Source organism: Sminthopsis crassicaudata, chromosome 5, assembly GCF_048593235.1.
Source record: "Sminthopsis crassicaudata isolate SCR6 chromosome 5, ASM4859323v1, whole genome shotgun sequence".
NCBI lineage: Eukaryota > Metazoa > Chordata > Mammalia > Dasyuromorphia > Dasyuridae > Sminthopsis > Sminthopsis crassicaudata.
In genome coordinates, this window is record NC_133621.1 from 85,135,061 (window position 1) to 85,158,536 (window position 23,476).

General features: G+C 32.8%; 1 protein-coding gene across 1 annotated transcript in view; it reads right to left on the reverse strand.

Moving 5' to 3' along the window:
- RBM33 (RNA binding motif protein 33) overlaps nt 1-23,476 on the reverse strand; it is a 168,167-nt gene that overhangs the window by 91,532 nt on the left and 53,159 nt on the right. Inside the window, 4 exon segments of the mRNA XM_074267326.1 lie at nt 16,866-17,142; nt 20,461-20,546; nt 20,549-20,668; nt 23,352-23,476. The exon segment at nt 23,352-23,476 is cut by the window's right edge and continues 47 nt beyond it. Coding sequence (XP_074123427.1) covers nt 16,866-17,142; nt 20,461-20,546; nt 20,549-20,668; nt 23,352-23,476 — 608 coding nt within the window.

A 23,476-nucleotide genomic window follows, 5' to 3' on the forward strand; every position in this document is an offset into this window, starting at 1 on the left:
TCACCTTCCTGACTCAAACCTGACTAGAAAAACTTGCTTAACTGTATGATCCTGGACAAGTCACTTAAGTCTGTTTATCTTAATTCCTTTATCTGGAAAATGAGTTGGAAAAGGAAATGGCTAACCAACCACTAGTATCCTTGCCAAAAAACCTCAATGGATCATGAAGTAGGACCTGACTAAAAACTACTTAATAACAACACTTTATCTGAGGAACTGGATTAAGTATCAGTAAAGAAAATACTGTCTTTAAGGAACATGAGATCTAGTTGCAGAAAGAGAACAAAGGAAGTGAAAAAAAATTATAAAGATATCAGGAAATAAAATGACACACAAATTCATCAACATTGCTTAGATTTAGACTAAGAATCCAAAAGGTCAATTCATAAAATCAGAAATCTCAACTAAAAAGAACCTCAGAGGTCATCTGGAACACTAAGAATCCTCTCTGCAACATGCCCATGTGGTCATCTAACTTTTGCTTAAAGTTTTTTTGCTTATTGTGTAGGGTGTAATGAAGAGAGCCATCTGCACCCAGAAAGAGGACTGTGGGAACTGAGTGTGGATCACCATCTGGTCTCAGACACCTAACACTTCCTAGCTGTGTGACCCTGGGCAAGTCACTTAAATCCAATTGCCTCAGCAAAAACAAAAACAAGAGCAAAAATTTTGTTGTACAAAACAATATGCTAAGTATTAGGTAAGATCTAAACATCCTACTTTCAATCACAGTGGTTAAAAATAAAATAAAATAAAGTTGACCATCTAAATGCAAGAAGAGCCACAAACAAAATGTCAATTTGAAGTAGAAATAAAATCATTATTGGTGGAGGTGGGGGGATAGAGTAATGAGAGGAGGTTTCATTAAGGAGCTAGGCTTTATAGGGTAGGAATTTGGGATGAGGATGGGATACTAAACATTCCTGAAAGGAAAAGGAAAGTATGAGTTATTTATGTGAAAAATCACTATACCAACTTAGCTGTAGTATAGTAGATATAGATAAGGTAATTTTAAAAGACTATAAAGGTAAAGTGAATAGGAGGAGACAAGTTGTCTCAACAAGAATTCTGAAATTTAAGGAAAATCATCATAGATATATAGATCCATATAACCCATAAGGGTTCAATAAAGAACAGAGCAGACCAATGAATAAAGAAAAAATAAGGTAAAAACCAGAATCAAATTCCAAGTACTGAGTCTCCAAATTCAATATTATTTCCACTTTATCATCCTGTGGCTCACCTAATCTACTGTATTTAGGTCCTCTCAACACAATGACTTTCTTTCTTTTTGTGCCAACCTACCTTCCTCCCTCCTCCCCCACCACAATAGCTGCATTCCGTTCTAACAGATCCATTACAATTTTAAAGGGAAAATAACAAAACTTGTTTTTATCACAAATTATTAGAATTCAAGAAAGTGATTATGAATAAAACCTCTGCTATCCAAAAAAACCTCTAACTAGGTGTTCTAAAAAGCTGAGAGCTAATCCTTTACATGCTAAAAATTAAACTTTTTTAAAAATGGAAATGATTCTGCATCTGTTCCCACATGATATCCTCTACACTTTTGTACAATTGGCTCCATTTCTCTCTAAGTCTCTCCCGTATATCCAGTGTATAAAAACTTGCTCTCTAAGTCTGAAAATCTCAAGATATCAATGTACCATTTCTGGATCTCACACTGGTCACAAAACTAGCTCCATCTCCTTTAGTAGACATAAAAATCTTCACTAAGATTCAAAAATTTTCACTTTCTAGCATGTAAACTGTCATTGCTAGCAAGCTGCAGATGTCAGAGAAAAAGGCAGCAAAGCTCAAAGGCCCAATCAATGAACAGGTAATTTATAAATGCTACAATGAGCCAAGAACTATGACAGGCACAGGGCACCCAAGAAAAAAGTGAAATAATTCTTGTCATAAAAAAGTACATTCTTTCAGAGGAGACAAAATAAAAATATACAATAAGTATATCTAGAATTTTAAAAATAAATAAATGCAAGGTAGTTAAGGGAGGTACTAGTAATTATAGGAAGTAGGGGATTAGGAAAATATAAGGTCAAGCTTCCACTGAGTCTTAAAGAAAGTAAAAGATTTTACAAGGTGAGGGAGAAGCACATTGCACACATTAAAGGTAAATTAAGTGGAAAGGGATGGAAAAAAGATGGCAAGATTAAGAACAGTAAGAATTCCAGGCTAATTGGATCACAGAATGGTGGAAGGTGAATCATGAAGAAGATGAAATGGAAGGAGGGGTCCAGAGTACGAAGAGCTTTAAAACTCAGGACATTATTAGCAATAGGGAGACACTGGAGGTTATTGAATCAGGAAGTAGCATGATCAGAATTGTGTTTAAGGTAAATCACTTTAACAAATAACCAAGGCAGTAATCCCAGACCAAAAGAGAATCTATAATTCTGCTATGAACACAAAAAGATTTCCTGTTAATTGATAAGAGGTGGAGTTCAGCAGCACTTTACTCCTTCAAGAGAGTTGGGGGAAGTTTGGAAACAGGGGGCCAGGATCAGCTATCAGATTTTACTTTGAATCAGACCACTTTGGGGAGCACTGAAATCTTGCAGATCCCCAGTTTTACCCTGAGATCCACAAATAGCACAGTATTCTATTCCCAAAAAAAAGTAGTAGAAAAAGGACCAACTCAAGTATGGGTTATCTCCATCAAAATTATCTCCAAACATCAAGTCCAAAACTAGGAAGTAAGCTGGAACAAAAAAAATTCCATCATACTGAGTGAAAAAAGAAGTTTAAAATGTTTTTTATAAATAGAATGAGAGCACTTGCCAAAAAAGAATTATAAAAGAAATAAGAAACATGGAAGAATTAGAGAGAACTGACACAAGAGGTATAAAATATTACCTAAGCAACAAACTCCTGAAAATTCAAAATAACCAAGCAGAAAACAGTAATTTCATAAGGCAACAAGAAATATTAAAACAAAATCAAAAGGCTAGAAAAAAAAATAGAAGAATATCTAAAGTATCTCTCATAGTGAAAACAACTCATTTGATAAACAGTTCAAGGAAAATAATTTAAAAATCATAGACTATCTGAACATCACAACCAAAAAAAGAACCTGAACAGCATAGTTTAAGAACTCTTTAAAAAAAAAAAAAATTCCCCAATCCCTTAGAAGCAGAAGGCAAAGTAGAAATAGAAAGAATACACTGACCACCCCAAATGAAAACTCCCAAGAACACCATACCTCCAAACCAGCACTTCACCTCCCAGTCAAAGAAAAAATACTTCAAGCAGCCAGAAAAAAGGAAAGTACCAAGGAGCCAGTCAGGATCACACATGAACGAATCATGACAAAACAAGGAAAAACTGCTTTATACTCAAATATATGAAGATGTCTCCTCTGAACCCCCATTATCATCATCTCAATTCAAAGAGGTAGCCCAATTAAACCAGGCCTAGAAGTGTTTCTGTTATGGTTTGATGAGCTTAAAGAAAAGAATGGAAAAAGAGGGGAAGAGAAATATACTGTGTGTTTGGGGAGGAAGTAAAGAGAGTTAAAATGATATCACGTAATCATTATACACATGGAAAAGGAGGTAGAGAGAGTTCAAGTTCACACTTGAACTTCTTTCTCACCTGAAATGATCAAAGAAAAATATACACACACATAAACTTACAGAAATACATTTAATTCAAGAGGTAAAGGAATTAGTGGAAGGGTAGGTTAAGGGAAATATTAGTTCTAAACAAAACAAAGTTTAATAATACACAAAAATATTTACATCTCTTTTTGAGGTGATAGAGAATGGGAATTCAAGAAGATAAGACAGGGAACAGGTGGAAAAGATTGTGATATATAAATATGATAGAGTATTATCATCATAATGATCACCCTGGATTCCAGGGTACTAATGAAGAAATAAGCTCCTCTTCTTCTGATAAAGGACTCAGAATACAGAATGAGTCCAAAAAAAAAAAAAAATTTGGATAGAAAATTGTTTTGATTAACACTTCACATTTTCGCAATTGGTTTTGTTTTTTCTCTTTTCTAAATTGAGATTTGGGAAGGAGATCTTGGTTGATTAAAACAAATAACATATTAAAAAATAAATAAATAAACGTCCAACAAGTACTTGGTCACATGAAAATGGAGCTCGAGGAGAGACTAGGAAATATAGACCGATAGGCTACAGTAGAGACAATAATCAAACTAAACCTATTCACCAAATGAAAAAAAATGGAGAATATCCAGGGCAGAATTAGGAAACACCTCCAATATGAAAACATCATTTGGATGATAAACCACCAAAGAAAATTAAGGCATGATCACAAATAGCTCAACAAAAAAAGAACCATGTCACAAAACCCCAGAAAAATGTTTCCAATGAGAGGAAGATCAACAACAGCAAATGCTAGATAAAGGAATCAAGGAGGATGAAGATTGAGAAGAAACTATCAGATCTGTCAATTCTAAAAGCACTCCAAAGTTAAAAGAGCAATTTTTGTTGAGTGATGAATTTGGAAGCCAGATCTTGAAGGGTTGAAAAATAAGCTAAAGGAGAGAAAGTAGACACATCTATTTCAGAATTTTTTTCTCTTTCCTTTTCAGAAGAGAGAGAGTAAAATCAGGTCATAGATATTCAAAAATGAAAGCATCTTGGGGATTAAATCAACATTACTAACCTGAGCTTAAATTAATTAACGTGCTTAGGAATCATTCAAAGAAAATGGAGCTATTATATGTAATAAAATTTACCTATATATGGTAATGAGTAGAAAGGGAACAAGAACAGTATAGAGAGATGGACAACCAGGCAAATCTCTGGGGAAAAGGCATAATTAAATATACAATGTTGAGGATTCGGGATTTTTTTTCTTATGTCCCAACAATGTTAATATGGACATTCACAAGTACTTATCCTAATGTGAAATAACCTCAACACTGTTACTGAGACACAAAAAAGGAGCAACATAAAAATGAAACTGTATTTCCCTACTCATATTAGAGATTCCTTACTGCCTACCAATTCTACCTTTTCTTCCCAATTCCTAGTAGACAAGAAAAGGGAGAGAACAAATTATTAAAATCAACTACATGCCAAATTCTATTCTAAATATTTTATAAATATTATCTCATTTAATCCTAACAATCTTGAGAGGAAGGTACACGGGACAATGGGTATATAACAATGATCTGTTCATACTCAATGTGCATCGTTCCATCATTATTTATGAGCATAATTTTTCTAAAATTAAAATATTCTAGAACTGGCAATCACTTAGTGTCACCGAAAGAATACTGATGATGGTCTAGGCAAATATTTACAACAGCAAAAAGTTTGCAATTACTAAAAAACAGCATAATTTTTCAACTAAAGATGCAGGTTAATCTTTATTTTTTCCCCTAATTCTAGGCTAAGCTCAATGATTCTTTGTAACATTTGTCCAAAATAAGCCCAAGGATATAAATTCAAGTGAACAGAGCACTTTCAGGTTTACACAGCACTACTTTCACAAAAGCTTTGCAAAGTACATAACACAAGTTTTATTTTTATTTTACAGGTGAAAAAATATGCTCCTCAATGAATTGTTCATGGTCATATGGCTAATTGAGTGTTGAAATTAGGGTTAATATAAAAAACTACTTTTTTTTTAATCCACTTTGTTCTCACTAACTCTATAAAAACAAACTATTTTACAATACTTTGGATTTTATCTTCAGTTCAGAACTAAAGTCTGTAAAAATATAGCTCAGATACCATTTTCTGCATGAAGTCTTTCCTGATCCCTCCAAATATTAGGACCCTTGCTACTCAACTACTTTGTAGTCAAGTCAGTAAGCATATACTAAGTACTCTATGTGTGCCCTGTACTGTACTAAGCTCTTAAAATACAAAAAAAGTAAAACAAAAAAGGTCAATAACAAAACTAGACCTTGCTCTCAAGGAACTCATAAATTATTGGAGGAGACCACATGCAAACAACTATGTACAAACAAGATAGATATACAGTTTGAATCAAACATAATGATGGAGGGAATGCATTTATATTAAGGTGAGTCAGGAAAGCTTTGTTTAAAAAAAAAAAAAAAAAAAAAAAAGGGAATTTTTGGGTGGTGCAGCGGATAGCACCAGCCCTGAAGTCAGGAGGACCTGAGTTCAAATCTGTTCTCAGACACTTAACATTTCCTAGCTGTGTGACCCTAGGCAAGTCACTTAACCCCAATTGCCTCTGAGGGGGAAAAAATGGAATTTTTATATGAAGGAAGAAAGAAGATATATTAGATGGAAAGAATTTCAGGTACAGAGAAAGGCCAATTAACGTGCATCAAGTAAGGTGATAAGAATATTGTGTTCAAGAGTTAGCAAGGAAGCTATATCACTGGACCACAAAATATATGGGAAATAATAAAGGGTATGAAGACTAGAAAGGTAGAAGATGCTAGTTACTAAAAGCTTTAAAAGTCAAACAGACAATTTTATATCTGATCCTAGAGTAAATAGTTTATAATAATAAATTATCTTGTAAAAATTTGTTTTTATTATATAAATGTTTTTATATGTATTCTCCTCTCCCATTTGAATGGGAGTTGGGATTGTTGTTTGTTGTGGTAAATTGGGATTGCTGGTTCTTTGTAATACTATCCTCAGCATCTAGCCCAGTATCTGGTACTGAGTAAGCAATCTTTTATTTGGACCTCACGTATCACATATTCCACAACAGTGGACATTGTCTTTGGAGAAAAAAATAAAAAAACACCAACATGTTTCACTATCTGATATTATGGATAATAACAAAATTCCCCAGAGCACTTGAATTTTCTCTAAGGTTGTAACAGAATTTTGCATAATTCTAATGTTTATAAGAGAAGCAACTTGTATAAGGAGAGCTCTTAAAGTTACACTTTGCTTAGTAAAATACTTGCTTAAATCAACAAATAAGAGTGATTTTTTTACATAATTAACTGTGCAGATGACCATAAAAATGTAGTCCACACAAAGTTGGCTGTGAAATGTCCAGGATTCAATAGAAATTCTCCTCACAATGTTTTTATAGATAAGAATGAAGTATGTGGGTCAGTACTTGTCAATGATTCTTCAGCAGCTTTTCTTTCTCTGTCCACTTTGATATATTCTGAAAACAACTCAACTCAACAAACATTTATCAAGCACTTACTATGTGCAAAATTGACTGTGCTAGTACTAGATACCACAAAAAAAAAAAAAAAAAAAAAAAAAGGCAATAACCCCAATTCTCAAGGAAACTCACAATCTAATGGGAGAGACAATATGCAAACATGTACAATGTACAAACAAGTCTAAATTGGGAATAACAGAAAAACTATGAATAGATTCTTATAAAAGCTGCATAATTTTAGACTTCTGTCTCCTATGGCATTTATTCCTTCCACATATATTTGGACAGATTCAGCCTTTTCTCCTGCCTTGCTGTGGCTTTTTGAAATAAATCATGTAGAAGGAAAGATAACATTTTTGTGAATGACTCAAGTTTATTTTTACGTGATATAGTATAGTTGATTATAGTTTGGAATACAGATATAGAAGCTGACTCAGTAAGATTACATTGGATAAGACAATGACTACTTCCAAACAATACCCCTTCTTCAAGGTGAAGGGACTCCAAACTTGTGGAATGATATAATTACCTAGCAATAAAATATATATCCTAATACTGATATGACCCTATATGTAGCATTTTAAGGGTTAATAAAGGGGTTACCAGGATCTTCATCTGTCCATAATATAGAAATGCCCATATCATTGCACAAAGTCTATAGTGTGACTGAGATCTCAAATATCATCTCAACACTACAGAACTACTCTATAGTTGATATAACTTTAGCAGAACAGAATTAAAACAACTGATACTACTAAACAAACTAGCTACCTAAATACTTTCTGACTTCTTTTTGCTCTTTTTACATCTAACTAGTTTTTCTCAATCTTCTATCCAGTAGCATCATCCATTTCTTAACCCCTAATTACAGATTTCAAAATGTTTTATTCTATTCCCTCTTATATTCTCTTTGTGATTTCACAAGCTCCAATAGATTCAGTCATCATCTTTATGCAAATGATGCCCAGATTTAGATATCCGATTTTAGTATAATTCTTGATATTCAGTACTACATCACCAACTATTAGACATGTTCAAATGGATTCCTCATAGACATCTCAAAACCATTTTTGTTCTATTTTTCTGTCATCTCTGACTCTTCATGAACCCATGGACACCAGGCTCTTCAATCCTCCATTATATCTGGAAGTCTGTCCAAGCTCATGTTCGTTGTTTTCATGACATTATCCATCTCATCTTCTGCCATCTTCTTTAGCCTTCAATCTTTCCTTACATCAGTCTTTTCCAATGAGTCCTGTCTTTTTACTTTGCACTTAATATATTTAAAGTATATCTTCAGTATTTGTACTTCCAATGAAGAGTATGAATTAATTCCTCTAAGTATTGCCCGATTTGACTTTATTGCTGTCCAAAGGCTCTCAAGACTTCTCCAGTACCACAATTCAAAAGCATTGATTCTGCGGTGCTCAGTTTCCTTAAAGTCCAACTCTGACAGTCATAACATTACTACTGGAAAAACCACAACTTTGACTATAAAAAACTTTGTTGGAAATGTTGTTTAAACCAAAACTTATCTTTTCCTAACATGGTTATTTCTGTTGAGGGATGCCCCTTCTTTCCAGAAATATAGTAAATTCTTGAGCGTTGGATCTGTTTTGTTTTTATTTATTTCATTCCACCAAGTGTGAGTACAGTACTTGATACACAGTATGTAATTAATTACTAAACTGGTTTTAGCTACTGAGGTACAGAAAGCAGTTTGCCTCTAGTTTTCAGAGAAACTCTTATCTTCTGTCTCATCACTATCAACTCTTTTCTCTCCTACTATATAGTATATGTTGTTAGCCACCCCCACCCCTGGTTATTTCTAATTTCTGTGGCACTTACTTCATTTTCTACTTTCCCATCTCTTTTGATTTCTGGTGCTTTCTACCATTCTCAGCATTATAAATTTAAAAAAAAAAAAAGAAAGAAAGAAAGAAAGAAAATTGGCCTTTTAGACACATTGCTCACTCCTTTCTTTCCATAATTTGAATCAAAATTTGGCTTTTTTCAGCTGTGTTTTTTGTTAACAATTCAGGAGCCTCCAAAAAAGTGTGAGATTTTGTTGGCTATGGAAGGAATTAAGGGAAACAAAGATTCCTTTGTCTGGACCAGGGGTATTCTAAATACATAATATAGTACTGTGTACAGACTCAGGACAAAATAGCCTGAATGTTACAATTCAATATTAAGATGTAGAAATATTGATATATTTATTAATGCCTAGTATAGATCAATCACTGCACTAGCTAAGCTATGGGACAATGCAACAAATAGACAAATCAGTATCCACTACCCTAGAGGAGCACTGGGTCTAGTAAATGCAAAGAAAGAAATGCAAAAAGACACTATTTAAAAATAAAAGAGTTTGACTGATAAAATGCAGACTCCATTATTTATAAGCAAAATTTTATAAGTATCACTGACTTAATGTGCAGCAACCATTCCTTGAAGTAATTTTAATATAAACAATGTGTATGTTTTTCAGATAAAAACTGCCAATTATGATTGGAAAAAAATATTTTAAGAATCTTAATCACATGTATGGCCCTGTGCTAGGTAGATAAGAAGTGAGAAAAGGCAGAGAGAAAGATTATACAATCAAAAAATCCAATTTGTTTTGATCTAGATCTATAACTTTACTGGTGTAAGGCACATTTTTCATAAAATGAAACTTTAAACATATATTTATTTATGTACCAATCTTGAGTTCTTTTTGCCCAAAGCTCCTTAATTGCTCTTTTTTTTTTTAAATAATAGGTTTTTATCTTTCCAAATACATAGTTTTCAATATTCACCCTTGCAAAATCCTACAATCCAAATGAGAAATTTTCTCCTTACCTATTTCCCTTCATCACTCCCCTAGATGGCAGGCAATCCACTGTAGGCTAAACATATGTAATTTTTGTAAATGTATTTCCACATTTATTATGCTGCTCAGATCAAATGGTGGGGGGAGGGGGGAATGAGAAAGAAAAAAACCAACCAAACAATACCACTATCAAAATAAAAATAAAAAAAAAAAAAAAGTGAATACACAATGCTTTGATCTACATTCAGTCTTCACAGTTCTCTCTTTAGATGCAGATGGCTCCTTTCATCCCAAATCCATTGGAAATGCCTAGAATCACCTCACAGTTGAAAAGAGCCAAGTCCATCACAATTGATCATCAAATGATCTTGTTGCTGCTTTGTACAAATGTTCTCCAGGTTCTATTCACTTCACTTAGTACCAGTTCATATAAGTCTTTCCAGGTCTTTCTGAAATCAACCTGTTGATCATTTCTTTTACAGAAATCATATTCCATTACATTCAGATACCATATAAGATACCAACTTATTCAGCCATTCTCCAAATGATGGGCATCCACTCAGTTTCCAGTTCCTGGCCACTACTACTATAAACATTTTAGCACATGTGGGTCCTTTTCCCTTTTTTATAATCTCATTGGGATACAGACCCAGTAGAGACATTGCTGTATTAAAGGGTATGCAGTTTGATAGCCCTTTGGACATAGTTCCAAATTATTCTCCAGAATGGTTAGATTAGTTCAAAACTCTACCAACAATGTATTAGTGTTCCAGTTTTTCCGCATTCCCTCCAACATTTATCATTATCTTTTCCTGTCATCTTAACAAACCTGACAAGTGAGAAGTGGTATTTCAGAATTGCCTTAATTTGCATTTCTCCAATGAATAGTGATTTAAAGCATTTTTTCATCTCATTAGAAATGGCTTTAATGTCTTTAGCTGAAAATTGTCTGTTCACATTCTTTGACCATTTATCAACTGGGTAATGGCTTATAGTCTTACAAATTTGAATCAATTCTCTTTATATTTTAGAAATAACCCTTTATCAGAAACACTTTTTTCCCAAATTTTTTGATTCCAGTCTAATCTTGGCTACACTGGTTTAATCATGAACCCATTTCGAACCTTGTCTTGACATAGGGTGTTAGATGCTGGTCAGGGTCTAGTTTCTATCATGCTATTTTCCAGTTTTCCCAACAATGTTTGTCAAATATTGACTTCTTTTCCCAGAAGATAAAAGTCTTTGAATTTATCAAACACTAGATTATGTCTGGTGAATCTAAAGGTCTACTTACTCTATTTCCTAGCTAGTACCAAATGGTTTTGATGACCACTGCTTTGTAATATAGCTTCAGGTATGGTACAGCAAGGCCCCATTTGCTTGCATTTTTTTCCTCCAATCTATTCTCTTGAAATTGCTGACCTTTTGTTCTTCTGGATGAATTTTATTATTTTTTTCTAGTTCTACAAAGTAATTTATTGGAAGTTTGATTAGTATGGCACTGAATAAATCCATTATTTAGGTAAAATTGTCATTTTTATTATATTAACTCAACCTATCCATGAGCACTTGATATTCTTCCAACTGTTTTACATCTAACTTTGTGTGAAAAGTGTTTTATAATTATGTTTATATAAATCCTGGCTTTGTCTTGACAGATTCCCACATATTGTAAATTATCTACAGTTATTTTAAATGAGACTTTTCTATCTCTTGATGCTGGATTCTCTGAATAGTAGTGATGATGATAGGTAATCTTCTTTCACCTCTAATCTTATTGGGAATATTTTTAGTTTCTCCCCATAACATCTAATGCTTGTTGATGGTTTTAGATAGAAGGGTGTAGGGCACTTCTGGTAATACATGCCTAAGCAGATCATCAACTGTTCTGCAAAATATAGTCTTACAGAATTGCCTCATAAATCGAGAACCTAAGTGATTTGCTAGAGTCACATCATTGTTAAGTGTCAGAGATGACATCTGAAACTAGAGTCTTTATAATCATTAAATCATTTTTCTAGGCACTGCTCCATGTAGTAAAGCTAAACAAGAGTTTAAAAAAAATAAGAACAGGAACTGTACAGGAGCGAAAACCTGTAAGCCAGATATAAATTTTAATGAGAAAGGAAAGGGGCAGAACTGGACATCTGTAAGTTACAGCTACCAAAATTTTGATAGGGTATTAGATATGAATAGCAATGACTTCAAAGGAAGAAAGGTTACTAATGTGGAGAAAGGAGAAAACCTAGAAGTACTAATAGGAAGTGAAGGGTATTTCTCCACTCAAACTGTAAACTAAGGAGAGTGAATGAATGAAGGTGAAGCCAATACTGAAAAGAGTAGCTAAGGAAGATGTGTCTTCAAACTAATAGACAAAAGGAATGGGTCTTCAAACTAATAGACAAAAGGAATGGGAAAGGAAAAAAAATTTAAATGAAGTTGTTTTTTGGCTATGGAACAGGCATTTCAGAGAGCATAGTGAAAGGATGAGGCAGATTTTGGATGAAACTCAGAGAGGGATGAGAACAAGAAATCAAATAATAAGGGATGGATATTGATTGGGAGAAGCTCTAGGATATCAAGGATATGAACAAAAGTTGTGAGAATATTTATCGTTGAGTAGAGGGCACCACTCCTCTTCCCTCAAAGGACAGGATAGCAGGGAATAGGAGGCATGAAATTGAAAAGAAGGTTGTTCTTTGCATCAGAGGTTCTCTATAACCCAGCTGGGAGATCAGGCTGACAACAAGAAGCACAAGATGCCTTGTGCTGGGATAGAGACAACTGACTGATTTAGAACACATGGAAGAAACCTGCTCTGTCCCCTGACACCCTTTCCTCAGAAGATATGCCACACCCAGCAGGAGATGGAGGGCTCAGAGCACTAGCATTATTATGGTCATCTTCTCTTTCTATAAAAGCATCACATGCAATGGAGATATACTGGTCTTTTTCCAATAATAGGAGTAAAGCTACTCTCCCCTCTATTATCTGATATAGCCCTAGAAATTCTAGCAACAGGAAGAAGAGAAAGAAATTAAATGCATGAAGCTAGGAAGAGGCATACCTATTTCCTAATAATATGATTTATTCAGAACATGCTAGACAACCAGCAAAAATACGAATTGAGATTATTAACAGTTAGTTGCAAGCTAAAAATTAAATCTTTAAAAATCAGCAGCAAGAAGCAATAATAGAATAGAAATTCCTATTTCAAATAATTCCAAAATGTAAAGTATTAGGTGAACCTTCAAAAGCACACAAAAGACTTGTATAGATTCAATTACAAAGTATTTCTTAAGGAAATAAAAGATAAGTTAGAAGAATATTGAATGCTCATGGCTAGGCCTTGCCAATGTAATAAAGATGACAGTCCTTTAAAACTTAATAACAAAATGCATTTACAAAAATAAAAGACCTAAAATAGCAAGGGAAATGATGAAGGGACACGTAAGGACAAAGGAAGAACAATATTTCCAAATCACAAACTATATTATAAAGCAAGAATCATCAAAACTATGTTACCAGTTTTAAAAAAGAGAAATAGATTAATAGAATTGACTAAATAAGGGAAATTCAGAAAACAAGAAAACTCAATAACTTAATGTTTGATAATGGTAAATATAAATTACCTAGGAAAAAACTCTTTGATTAAAACTGTGGTAAAAAAAGAAAACTCGATTAAAAATGGAAAGCAGCCTGGCAGAAATTATGCTTAGATCAACACTTTATACCACATTCCACAATAAAATATAAGTAAATAGTCTACCTAAATTTTAGAAAAAATTAGAAGAGAAACAGATCTTATATCTCTCACAGTTACTGGTAGGAGATATATTCTTTACTAAACAAAAGATAGAAGCAATTATGAAAGAAGAAATAATTTTGATTACTTGAAACTGAAAAGCTTCTGCACTGACAAAATTAACGCAGTTGGAATAAGAAAAGAAAAGGTTTAAAAGAGGTAGTGGGAGAGGTTATCTTTTATCAAATTTTTCTGATAAGGGTTTGGTATACAAGATATATAAATAACTACACACACACAATAACTATTATGTTGTAATAAACAGAAAATATCAATAAAAATTTACTTTAAACATTTAAGTAATACAATACAACTTAGGTAAATGTTAATTTGTGGTTTACCAAGTTAATGTGCTGTTGACAGGATCTACTTTTGAGTTTGACACCACTGGTCTAGTACTTGGCAAGCAAAAAGCTAGGATATTAAAAATGAAAAGATACTAGGAAGATCTCTGTGAAGAAATCAGTATTGGAACTGCTACTTAGCTAGTTCTGAATTCTACTTTAAAAGGCACTATTAATTCAACAGCAAGGTCCACAGACTCACAAGACTTATGACAAAAGTTAAAAACGGGAAGCTACCTGATACTCGCTGGTGCTTATAAAAACTCATAAGCAGAAAGATCATGGAAAAAGGTACAGAAGATATGCAAGGACTAGATATCACTAGCAGTGTGCTAATTAATCATGGCCATTGCCTGCTTCCATACATCAATCAATCAATCAATAGCCATTTATTAAGCACTAATTATGCACCAAGCCCTGGTCTTGAACTCCAAGCATAGCATAAAACCTAAAGGGAAAAGCACCTGCAACTTGATGAAACACTGAGTATGTGGAGACCCCTTAAAAAAAAAAAAAAAAAAAAAAAAAAAAAAAAAAAAAAAGCATAAAGATTTTTGATTGGTACTAACTTAGGATTTGACTTTGTACTCCCAAATCACTGAGTAACAGCAGAAACAAAGACTATGAAGGGAGAAGGGAGGGCAACAGAATATTTGATATACTGTTTTAAATCCAGTACTTTAAAGGCTCCAATCAGGAATCTACTTTAACACCATCAAGTCTAACAGTAGCTCAAGCAGAATGAGATACAAGGAACATTCTACATACCAGATCACTCTCAAGAAGTTAGCATTATTCAACAGAGGTCATTATCTACAGCATTAGGAAGGCATACTGCAAGTGGCAGTTCATGCCCTTAATCGGCAATCACTGAAATGATTCAGTCTTTCCTTTAGTTAGAATACACAGGTCTGAAAAACCAGTAGATAGAAAAGAAGAGGGAAAACCAGCTATCAGAAGTGTTTAAAAAACAATATTCAAAATATTGTTTGATTCCCATAACCATGACTTCTGTGGTCCTTAGTCTAACCATTCTGTGCTAGTTCAAAGATGGCATATACTGTCTGTGAGACCATATGTAATTTATTAACTTTTCAGATAATTTGCAGATATGGAGTAAAGTGATCAAATTAACTTAAATCATATCTATCTTAGGTTTGTCCTCAAGTACACATAAAATTCTTCACTACATCTGAAGGCTAGCAGGGGGAAGATTACAAGAAAAAGATAATGCCAGTAGATTCTACAATTGTAGCATTAAATTTCTTTAAAAAAAAAAAAAAAATTTAAAACACAATAAGGATATTTCATTAGTAATTCATATTCATAATTCATTGCTTTAGCCTGTATTATAAAGAGATAAGAAGAGCTAGAAAATGTTTTACAAACTGATATAACAATTAGCTAACTTATAAAAAATTTCTGAAATACTTATCAGAAATAAGCATTAGTTCTTGAATTATAGTGAACTTTAGAAATCTTTTTCTCTGTTGGACTAATGTAAATCTTGTGTCTAACCAACTGTCAGTTTACTTGCCATGCTTTCCTCAATCACTTAGGTACTTGCTTAAAAAAAAAAAAAAACAACACGAAAATGTGTAACATTAACAGATGCAGACATAAGTAAAATTAATACGACAAATTAGATTTAATGCAGTTCCACTGTTATTAAAGCAAGCGAAAGCATCACTTCCAACAGTCCTTCTTTGAGCCATCCATTTTATCTGAAACAAAGGCCAGGCTTTGCTAGATAAATTTTTTTTTTAATTTTTTCCAAGGAGTTAAAGCAAAAATCTGCTATTTAAAAATGGTTTTATTTTTGGTCACTATCTTCCCTTTCACAGTCTATTACTGGCCAGAAACTTGTCAGAATCACTTAACTTGTTTTCCCTGTGTGTCTATGCCAGTGCCACTGTGGACGATTTGCATGACCCTAAGAGCCATTTGAATATCAAATTCAAAAGGGATCAAAAATTCCTATGAAAAATAGGAAAATTCTTCTTATTGAAATCACATTCTACATGGCAAGAAACTAGTAATTCCTTAAGGCAGAGTAAAGTGTTAACTAGCTAGTTCAATCTTACAAGAGGGTCTTCTGCCACAGGTTGCCAAAACAAAAGGATGTCAATTCTGACAAAGAAAATATAAAAGACATGAACGTTTTTCAATCTTGTCAGTGAATCTTCAGTGCCTTAAACATAGTACATGTTTAATAAATGCTTACTGAATTTCAGATAAAAGGCAAAAACATAAATGTTTCCCCTTTAGTTACATATAGCAACAAAATTTATTTCCCTAAGCTTTGGTATCAGAATCACTCACATGTAATTATTGAAAAATGAGCTTGCTTTCTTTCTAGAGAGTACAATCAATGTGGTCTACATGGAAAACTATGTGGCCGATAAAAGCATAAAATTCCTTATTAAAAGCAGAATACTAATACTTCTAATGTGAAATTAGTCAAACAAAATAAGTACGCACTTTTTTTAAAAAGCAATTCTCTGAAAACATATTTTAAAAATGATAGTAAAGCCAGCTAGCCATTAAAAAAGCTACATTTTTTTAAAAAAAAATAATTGATCTTTTTAATTTGAAAAAAATTAAGACTTTTGCTAAAAAGTGTCTATGAAGCTTAAAGAACAGGAAATTAATGGTAACCTCAGAAGGGATTTTTGTCAATTATAACTTAATGAAATGAAAAATAATGAAAAGTCTAACAGATATATAGTTATCTATTTACTTTATTGCTCTCTACTCAACAAAAGATGATTACAAAAGGACTTACCTTGCACAGGGGTTACTACTGTTCCTTTGAAATGTGGATTTATATGTATGTTCTTCGGTTGTTGAGGGGTCACTGGTGGTGGGGTCATCATTATCCTAGGTGTTTCCATTTGGGGTGGCATATGCATTCCTTGAGGAGGAGAAGGATGGTGTGGATGCTGTAAGGGAAGCAGAGGCTGTAGCTGTTGCTGCTGGAATAGACTTCTAATAGGTTGCTGTTGAGGAGGTGGTGGCGGAGGTGGTGGAGGTGGAGGTTGTGGTTGTGGTTGTGGTTGTGGCTGAGGTGGTGGGATTAACCTCGGTGAGTGAGTCTGAAAACCAAAGTAAGAATAAATCCAAACAAGTCAAAAATCATTTTAAGGAAAAACTAAGGAATTTTGATTAAATGTAAAGTGTTATCACTTAGAAAACGTGCCTAATGTATCTTGGACAATTTCTGAAATCTAAATCAATTAAACCCATTCATGGTAAAGGAGTGGGATTATTGGTTTAACATGAAATAAATACTCAGCATGAGGATTTAAGAGAAAGGTAAGGTACTTCTTATTCTGCTAAAGAAAGATTAGTTCAAAACTAATGACCAACTGACTAAATATTCCAGGCCACCCGGGACCATTCCCATTGGCATTTCCCAAAATAATAATATGTCAGCATCTAGATTCCAAGAAACCACATTCTCTCCTAATACCCCCTTAGGATTTAAATCACTATAGACTAAGCAGTCCCAAAGGTCTTAAGTTTGCAAAGTCCTGCTCAAATCCAGGGTGGATGGTGCAATGGGTTTTATCAAATAGCTACCCAATTTGCTACATTTGCTACATCTCCTTAAATATTATAGAAATTTTATTATAGACATTGCATTTTGCTTTTTAAATGTGTTCATATTCCCTCACACTATCAAAATGATGTAAGCTAAACAAGTGATATAGACAAGGAAACTGAGATAAAAAGAAATTGTCTTTCCTAAGGTTGCATTGGCCAGTAAAACATATAATCAGCATGGTCCAAATTCCTTGTTCTCAGCTAGAGTTTTCTTCATACAATTATACGACACTTTTTAAAATATATACTAAAGAAAAATGGTGAAACATCGTAGGGGAAAAACTCATTCTTTGGGAATTAGGAATAACAACAGACTAAAAAGAGATGTTCTAGCAATTTTCACATTAGAGGAGATTAACAAAAATACAATCTTATAAACATTATTAGAAATTCTGGATATAAACATTAATCTTCCATTATCCTCAAAATGAATTCCTCATGATAATATTCATTTTTTTTATTTTTAGATTTTCAAATTATATGACTGCTAAGAATTTAGAAAGGGAAGTATACCTAAACAAACTAGAGGTGAAAATTTTACTTAACTTCAGTTTAACAAGCTCTTGAAATGTCAATGATCGAAAAATTAAAAAGCAGCAGTATAGCCTAAAAAATTTGTAAATATACTAAAAATACTTAGCTTCTGTGCTTGTTTCAAAACACATGGAGTTAAATTTGACATTAAAATACATTTAAAAGTGCTAAATCTATGTGAAAAATTAAAACTATCCTCCCATACTGAATAAACAATAATAGTGATCCATTACATTAGGGAAAAACTAAGGAATTCTGATTAAATGTAATCATTTTACACTTAGAAAATGTGACTAATGTATCTTGGACAATTTCTGAAATCTAAATCAACTAAACCCATTCATGGTAAAGGGGTGAGATTATTGGTTTAACATGAAATAAACACTCAGCATGGGGATTTAAGAGAAAAGGTATAAGGTTCTTCTTATTCTGATGAAGAAAGATTAGTCCAAAACTAATGTAGGATCAAATGTAAAATCCTTTGGTATTCAAGTGTCTTTTGGAACAATTCCCTTCTTATCTTTCAAGGACTCTTATATTTTTCTTGACACATTTTATAGTACAACTATAATAGCCTACTTGTTGTTCTTTATCCATAACATTTCATTTCCTAGCATCATGACTTTACTATTTCATATGCATGGAATGGTTTCCATCTAGAATTCCACCTTATAGCCTGACTAGCTTCCTTCAAATCTCAGCTCAAATCTCACTTTCTGCACTTTTCTCAGCCCTACTACATCTCCCACCCCCATAGCTAGAGCTTTTCCTCTGAGATTACTTTCTATCTCTGAATTTACAATGAACAAACAAAATTATTTGCATATTGTATTCTCTACTAGTATATGAGCTCCTAAGGGACTGGATTAGTGTTTTTGTCTTTGTATCGTGCCCCAACACCCAAAACTTAAAAGCAGTTCGGTTACCTAGTAAGTACTTAATAATTTACTGAATACCTGATTAATAATAACAGTCTTCCCCAGTTTACAGAAAATGAAATTAAGGCCCAAAGAAGTTAAAGATTTATTCAAAATGAAACAGCTGGAGTATGAAAGTCAAACTAGACTCTAAATTTCCTAATTGAACTATTCCATATAATAGAAACAAGGGGGTTGGAGGGGAATAAATAAATAAGTTGACATATATGTCTGTACCAGTGCATATGTGTATGTATCTATGAGAAAGACATTAACAGGCTAAAAAATTATTGTTGAAAATTTAAACTAAGACTTATAAATATATAATGTTTTATATTGTCTTCACATTCGTCTCAATTGATCGTGCAATAGGCAAAACCCTTCTTTGTAGCTAAAGAACTATAAAGGTTTGCTTTAGATCATGAGGTCACTTAAGAGTAGAGTCAGAACTAGAAGCCAAACCTTCTTTGGTTTTTAACTTATACCATATGGCCTCATTATTGCACACTCTGTCTTATGTAAACTTCAGATTTCCTGGAATGCCCAGAACAGCAGTTTGCAGTAAAGTGAATACTTAATACTTTCAGTGACTGTACTTACAATTAAAACATTATTAATGTTATGGTTTTTAATCTCAATTGCTTCTATATATATATATAGTCTCCTGGTAACATTTATAGAAACTTGGCTTACAAATTGATGAGTTAGAGAGTCTGAATTGTTCCCCAAAACAAAAAATGAAAACCCATTAAGATGACATTAAGGCATAATTAGCATAAAATATATAGATAATTCTCAAAAAATTAAAAACAAATCTCATTTGATGATACATTTTATGAAAGACATAAAGAAGGCCAAATATCATCAGGGATAATTGCCATGGCTTAATAAAAGTCTTTTCCCCAAATGTAGCTATCTGTTGTTTTTAACAAAAAAGTTTGCTTTTCACTTAAATTCTAATTTTTCTTTAATAAAAATGTCTATCACAATAAAGAAACCAAGAATATTCTAAAGACATTTACAAATACATTATTAAAAATTTAATGTTGGGACAGCTAGGTGACACAGTGGATAGAGCACCAGGCCTGAAGTCAGAAGGACCTGAGTTCAAATCTGACCTCAGACACTTAACACTTCCTAGCTGTGTGACCCTGGGCAAGTCACTGAAGCACAATTGCCTCAGCATATAATAATAATAATAATAATTGTCTTCTTGAATTTATGAATCTCACAAATAAAAGATAACTAAATCATACGTGCAAAAATTAAATATTTTTCTTCAAGGTATCACTCTATTAAAGACAAAAGAACTTCAAAAGTTACCACTACAGGAGGCTGTGTAGGTAGAAGACCAGGTCTGTGATCTTTTATTCTTCCTCTTTCACTGTTATCTCTTCTCTGCTCTCCATTCCACGACACATTAAAGAACCTCCTCTTCTTCCTCCTCGCCTGGAACCATATCGTCCCTGTTTATGTTGCCGTTCCCTTTCTTCAAATTCAAGCAATGCAGCTTTGGCTTCGGCTGAAAGTTCTACATTAAAAAATGCAAATATGTGAGACATATTCTAAAAGATTTAACTGGAACTAAGGGGAGAAGATGAGAAAGGAATAAGATAGCCAACTTTCATCTTTTGATGATTTACCTATTTCCCCAGCAAATATTTTTCTGACATTGAAACCTACCATAGGAAAAAAGATAAAATTAATTAACTCTTTAGTTGTCTTTCAAGTATTTATTTTCTTGTGAAAACAAAGTAGGCCATCTTTTGCCTCAAATATTACCTGGTCATAAACTAACAAAGGGGCATTGTCTCAGACAACTGAGACCTGGAAAAAAGGCCAAGCCCTCTCACTGCATTAAGGGCTAGTGACAGGCATTCTGATTTATAATTTGCCATTGGCCTTTGATGACTCTGAAGAAGAGAGTAAAGCTGATAACTCTATACAGCTGTGCCACACTTAAATTCAATTTACTTCCAAGTGAAGATATCACTCTGCTGAAGTCATTGGTCCTCTTCAAGAATGTAAAATGAACAACTTTTCAATGACAATACAATTTGGTAAAAATGTTAACGTAACTCTTGGCATTTGTGGTGTTGTGAAAAGAGTCCTGGATTTAGGAACCAAAAAGTCCTGAGTTTAAGCCACAGATTATATAAATTTCATTTTCATCTTCTATAAAATAAAGATAAAATTTCCCTTACAACAATATTATAGATTATGACAAATTGCTTTATAAATGACAAACTGCAATATAAATGAGAGTTTACCATCAATATAATCAACTTATGGGAAATTCAATTATTTCAACTTTGAAATACTTAAGTCCCCTGAGCAATGACCAACCGAATACAGAATGAATTCTCTCTCTCACCTCTTAAAAGAAGATGTGAGATTGTAGGTAAAGAATGAGATACAAATTTTCAGATATGATCATCATAACAAAAATCAAGTTTATCTGATTACACTTTGGTCCCAAGAGAAGAGTACAAAGTAGAAGCCGTGAGAGCAGGATTAAAAAATTGTTGTGATAGTTAAAAAAAAAAAAAAAAAAAAAAAAAGATATCAATATAAAAAGCATCAATTACATATTTTGCAACTATAAAGAAAAAAGTAAAATGAAATTCAGAAAAGGGCAGAAAGGAAAAGCATTGTTAAAAACACCATGTATAATCTGAATTTTAAAAAATAAGATAATCATGAAATTCACAACTTCATATACAATTCTGGTTCTCTAACCTTTTGAAATGTTGGAAGTACGGTTAATAGTTTTCTAATTAATTTCTAAAATTTCATAATTTTAATAAGTATTTTTAAAAGAAATTTAACTGTTAAATCATCTCTTCTCTCAAGAGTACACAAAAAAGATGAGGTTCAATTTGCTTTTAAGAATGGTACTAGTTGGAATCTTTTCTAGCCATAAATTAAATAAATTACTCTCCCATTTTAAAAGAAATAAAGAATATGGGAATTAATTTACAAAATCAGGCAAATAACAAAATTCTTTTGGATAAGGCAGAAAGAGGCCTAGAATCTCAAGGGAAATTATGAAGAAAAAAATGCAAATAAAGGAGAAAACTATTATTTTGAGAATTCATACTATATTACAAAGGAGTAACCATCAAAATTATTTGGAATGGATTAAAAACAGAAAAAGAGACTAGGGAAAGGAACAGCATAATCAAGATCTAGAAAGAAACACCCACATTCAAAGACCATGACAACAAGCTTCTGCAGGAAGAATTTCAATTTCCCATTTCACAAGGAACTGTTATTCAAAGCACTTTAGGTGTGGAAGGCTTCTAGTATTATATGCTACAATAAACAAAAGCAAGTAACCAAAATTTAAAAGGTTCCCTTATTAAATTAAAAAAATTTAAGGTAATAGAAAAAGGTACCTTTCAGGGCCAAAAATTAAGGGGAGAATTCATAACTGAACAACACATATAGGAGATACCAGAAGAAAAAAAATTAAACTTTTATACAAATAAAAAAAAATGGAACTAAAAGAAAGTAAACTGTCAAGATGGTGGGGAGGGGAGAATTCTTTAAAAGTGTTTTGGTGGAGCCTCTTTATTCAAACTGCAGAAAATATATCTAGAGAGTTAATTTTAATATTTCACTTATTTTTAAACAACATAGATTCTTATTAAAATCTTAACTACAGGATTGGTTCAGATGCACTGTTTATGCAGTGAATCAGCAATTATTTTTCTAGTAGCTCTAAATGTCAAGATTAATTTTGCTATCCTTAGTAATAAAATGGTTTCAAATGACATCTTTAATCAGCAAGTAAGAATACTTTCCTCCAATTGAGACAAGCTGTCACAAAGGTCACCTAAATGTGACAGGATAGAAATTACATTTGTAACTTCAACTGAAATGTTAATTTCACTTTAAAATGTTTTCTGAACTGTGTGTCCAGATTGTAAAGCAAAGGGATGTGCAAGATTACAGTGCTATTCATTTTTTTATATGCTCTAATGTATATAAATTATGTTTTTATGCAAATAATTTTCACTGAAAATTGTTTACTAAATATATAGACATGTATATATGAAATTTGTTTAGAAAAAGAAAAAATATTGCAAATTTTGCATGACATTCTAGGTGGTTTTCTGAAAGCTAGCAAATGCTAGCACTAGCACTTGACACATGTTAACTCATTTATTCCCCACAACAATATTGGAAGGAAAGTAGACAATAAATGTTACCCAAAGTTTCTGGAATGTTTCTTCTCTCTCTAGGTACATCTGAGAGTCTAATAACTGTTCCTTCTTTCCGTTCAGTTTTGAAACGCTGTCGTCCAGATTCTTCATCATCTTCCTCCTCTTCATCA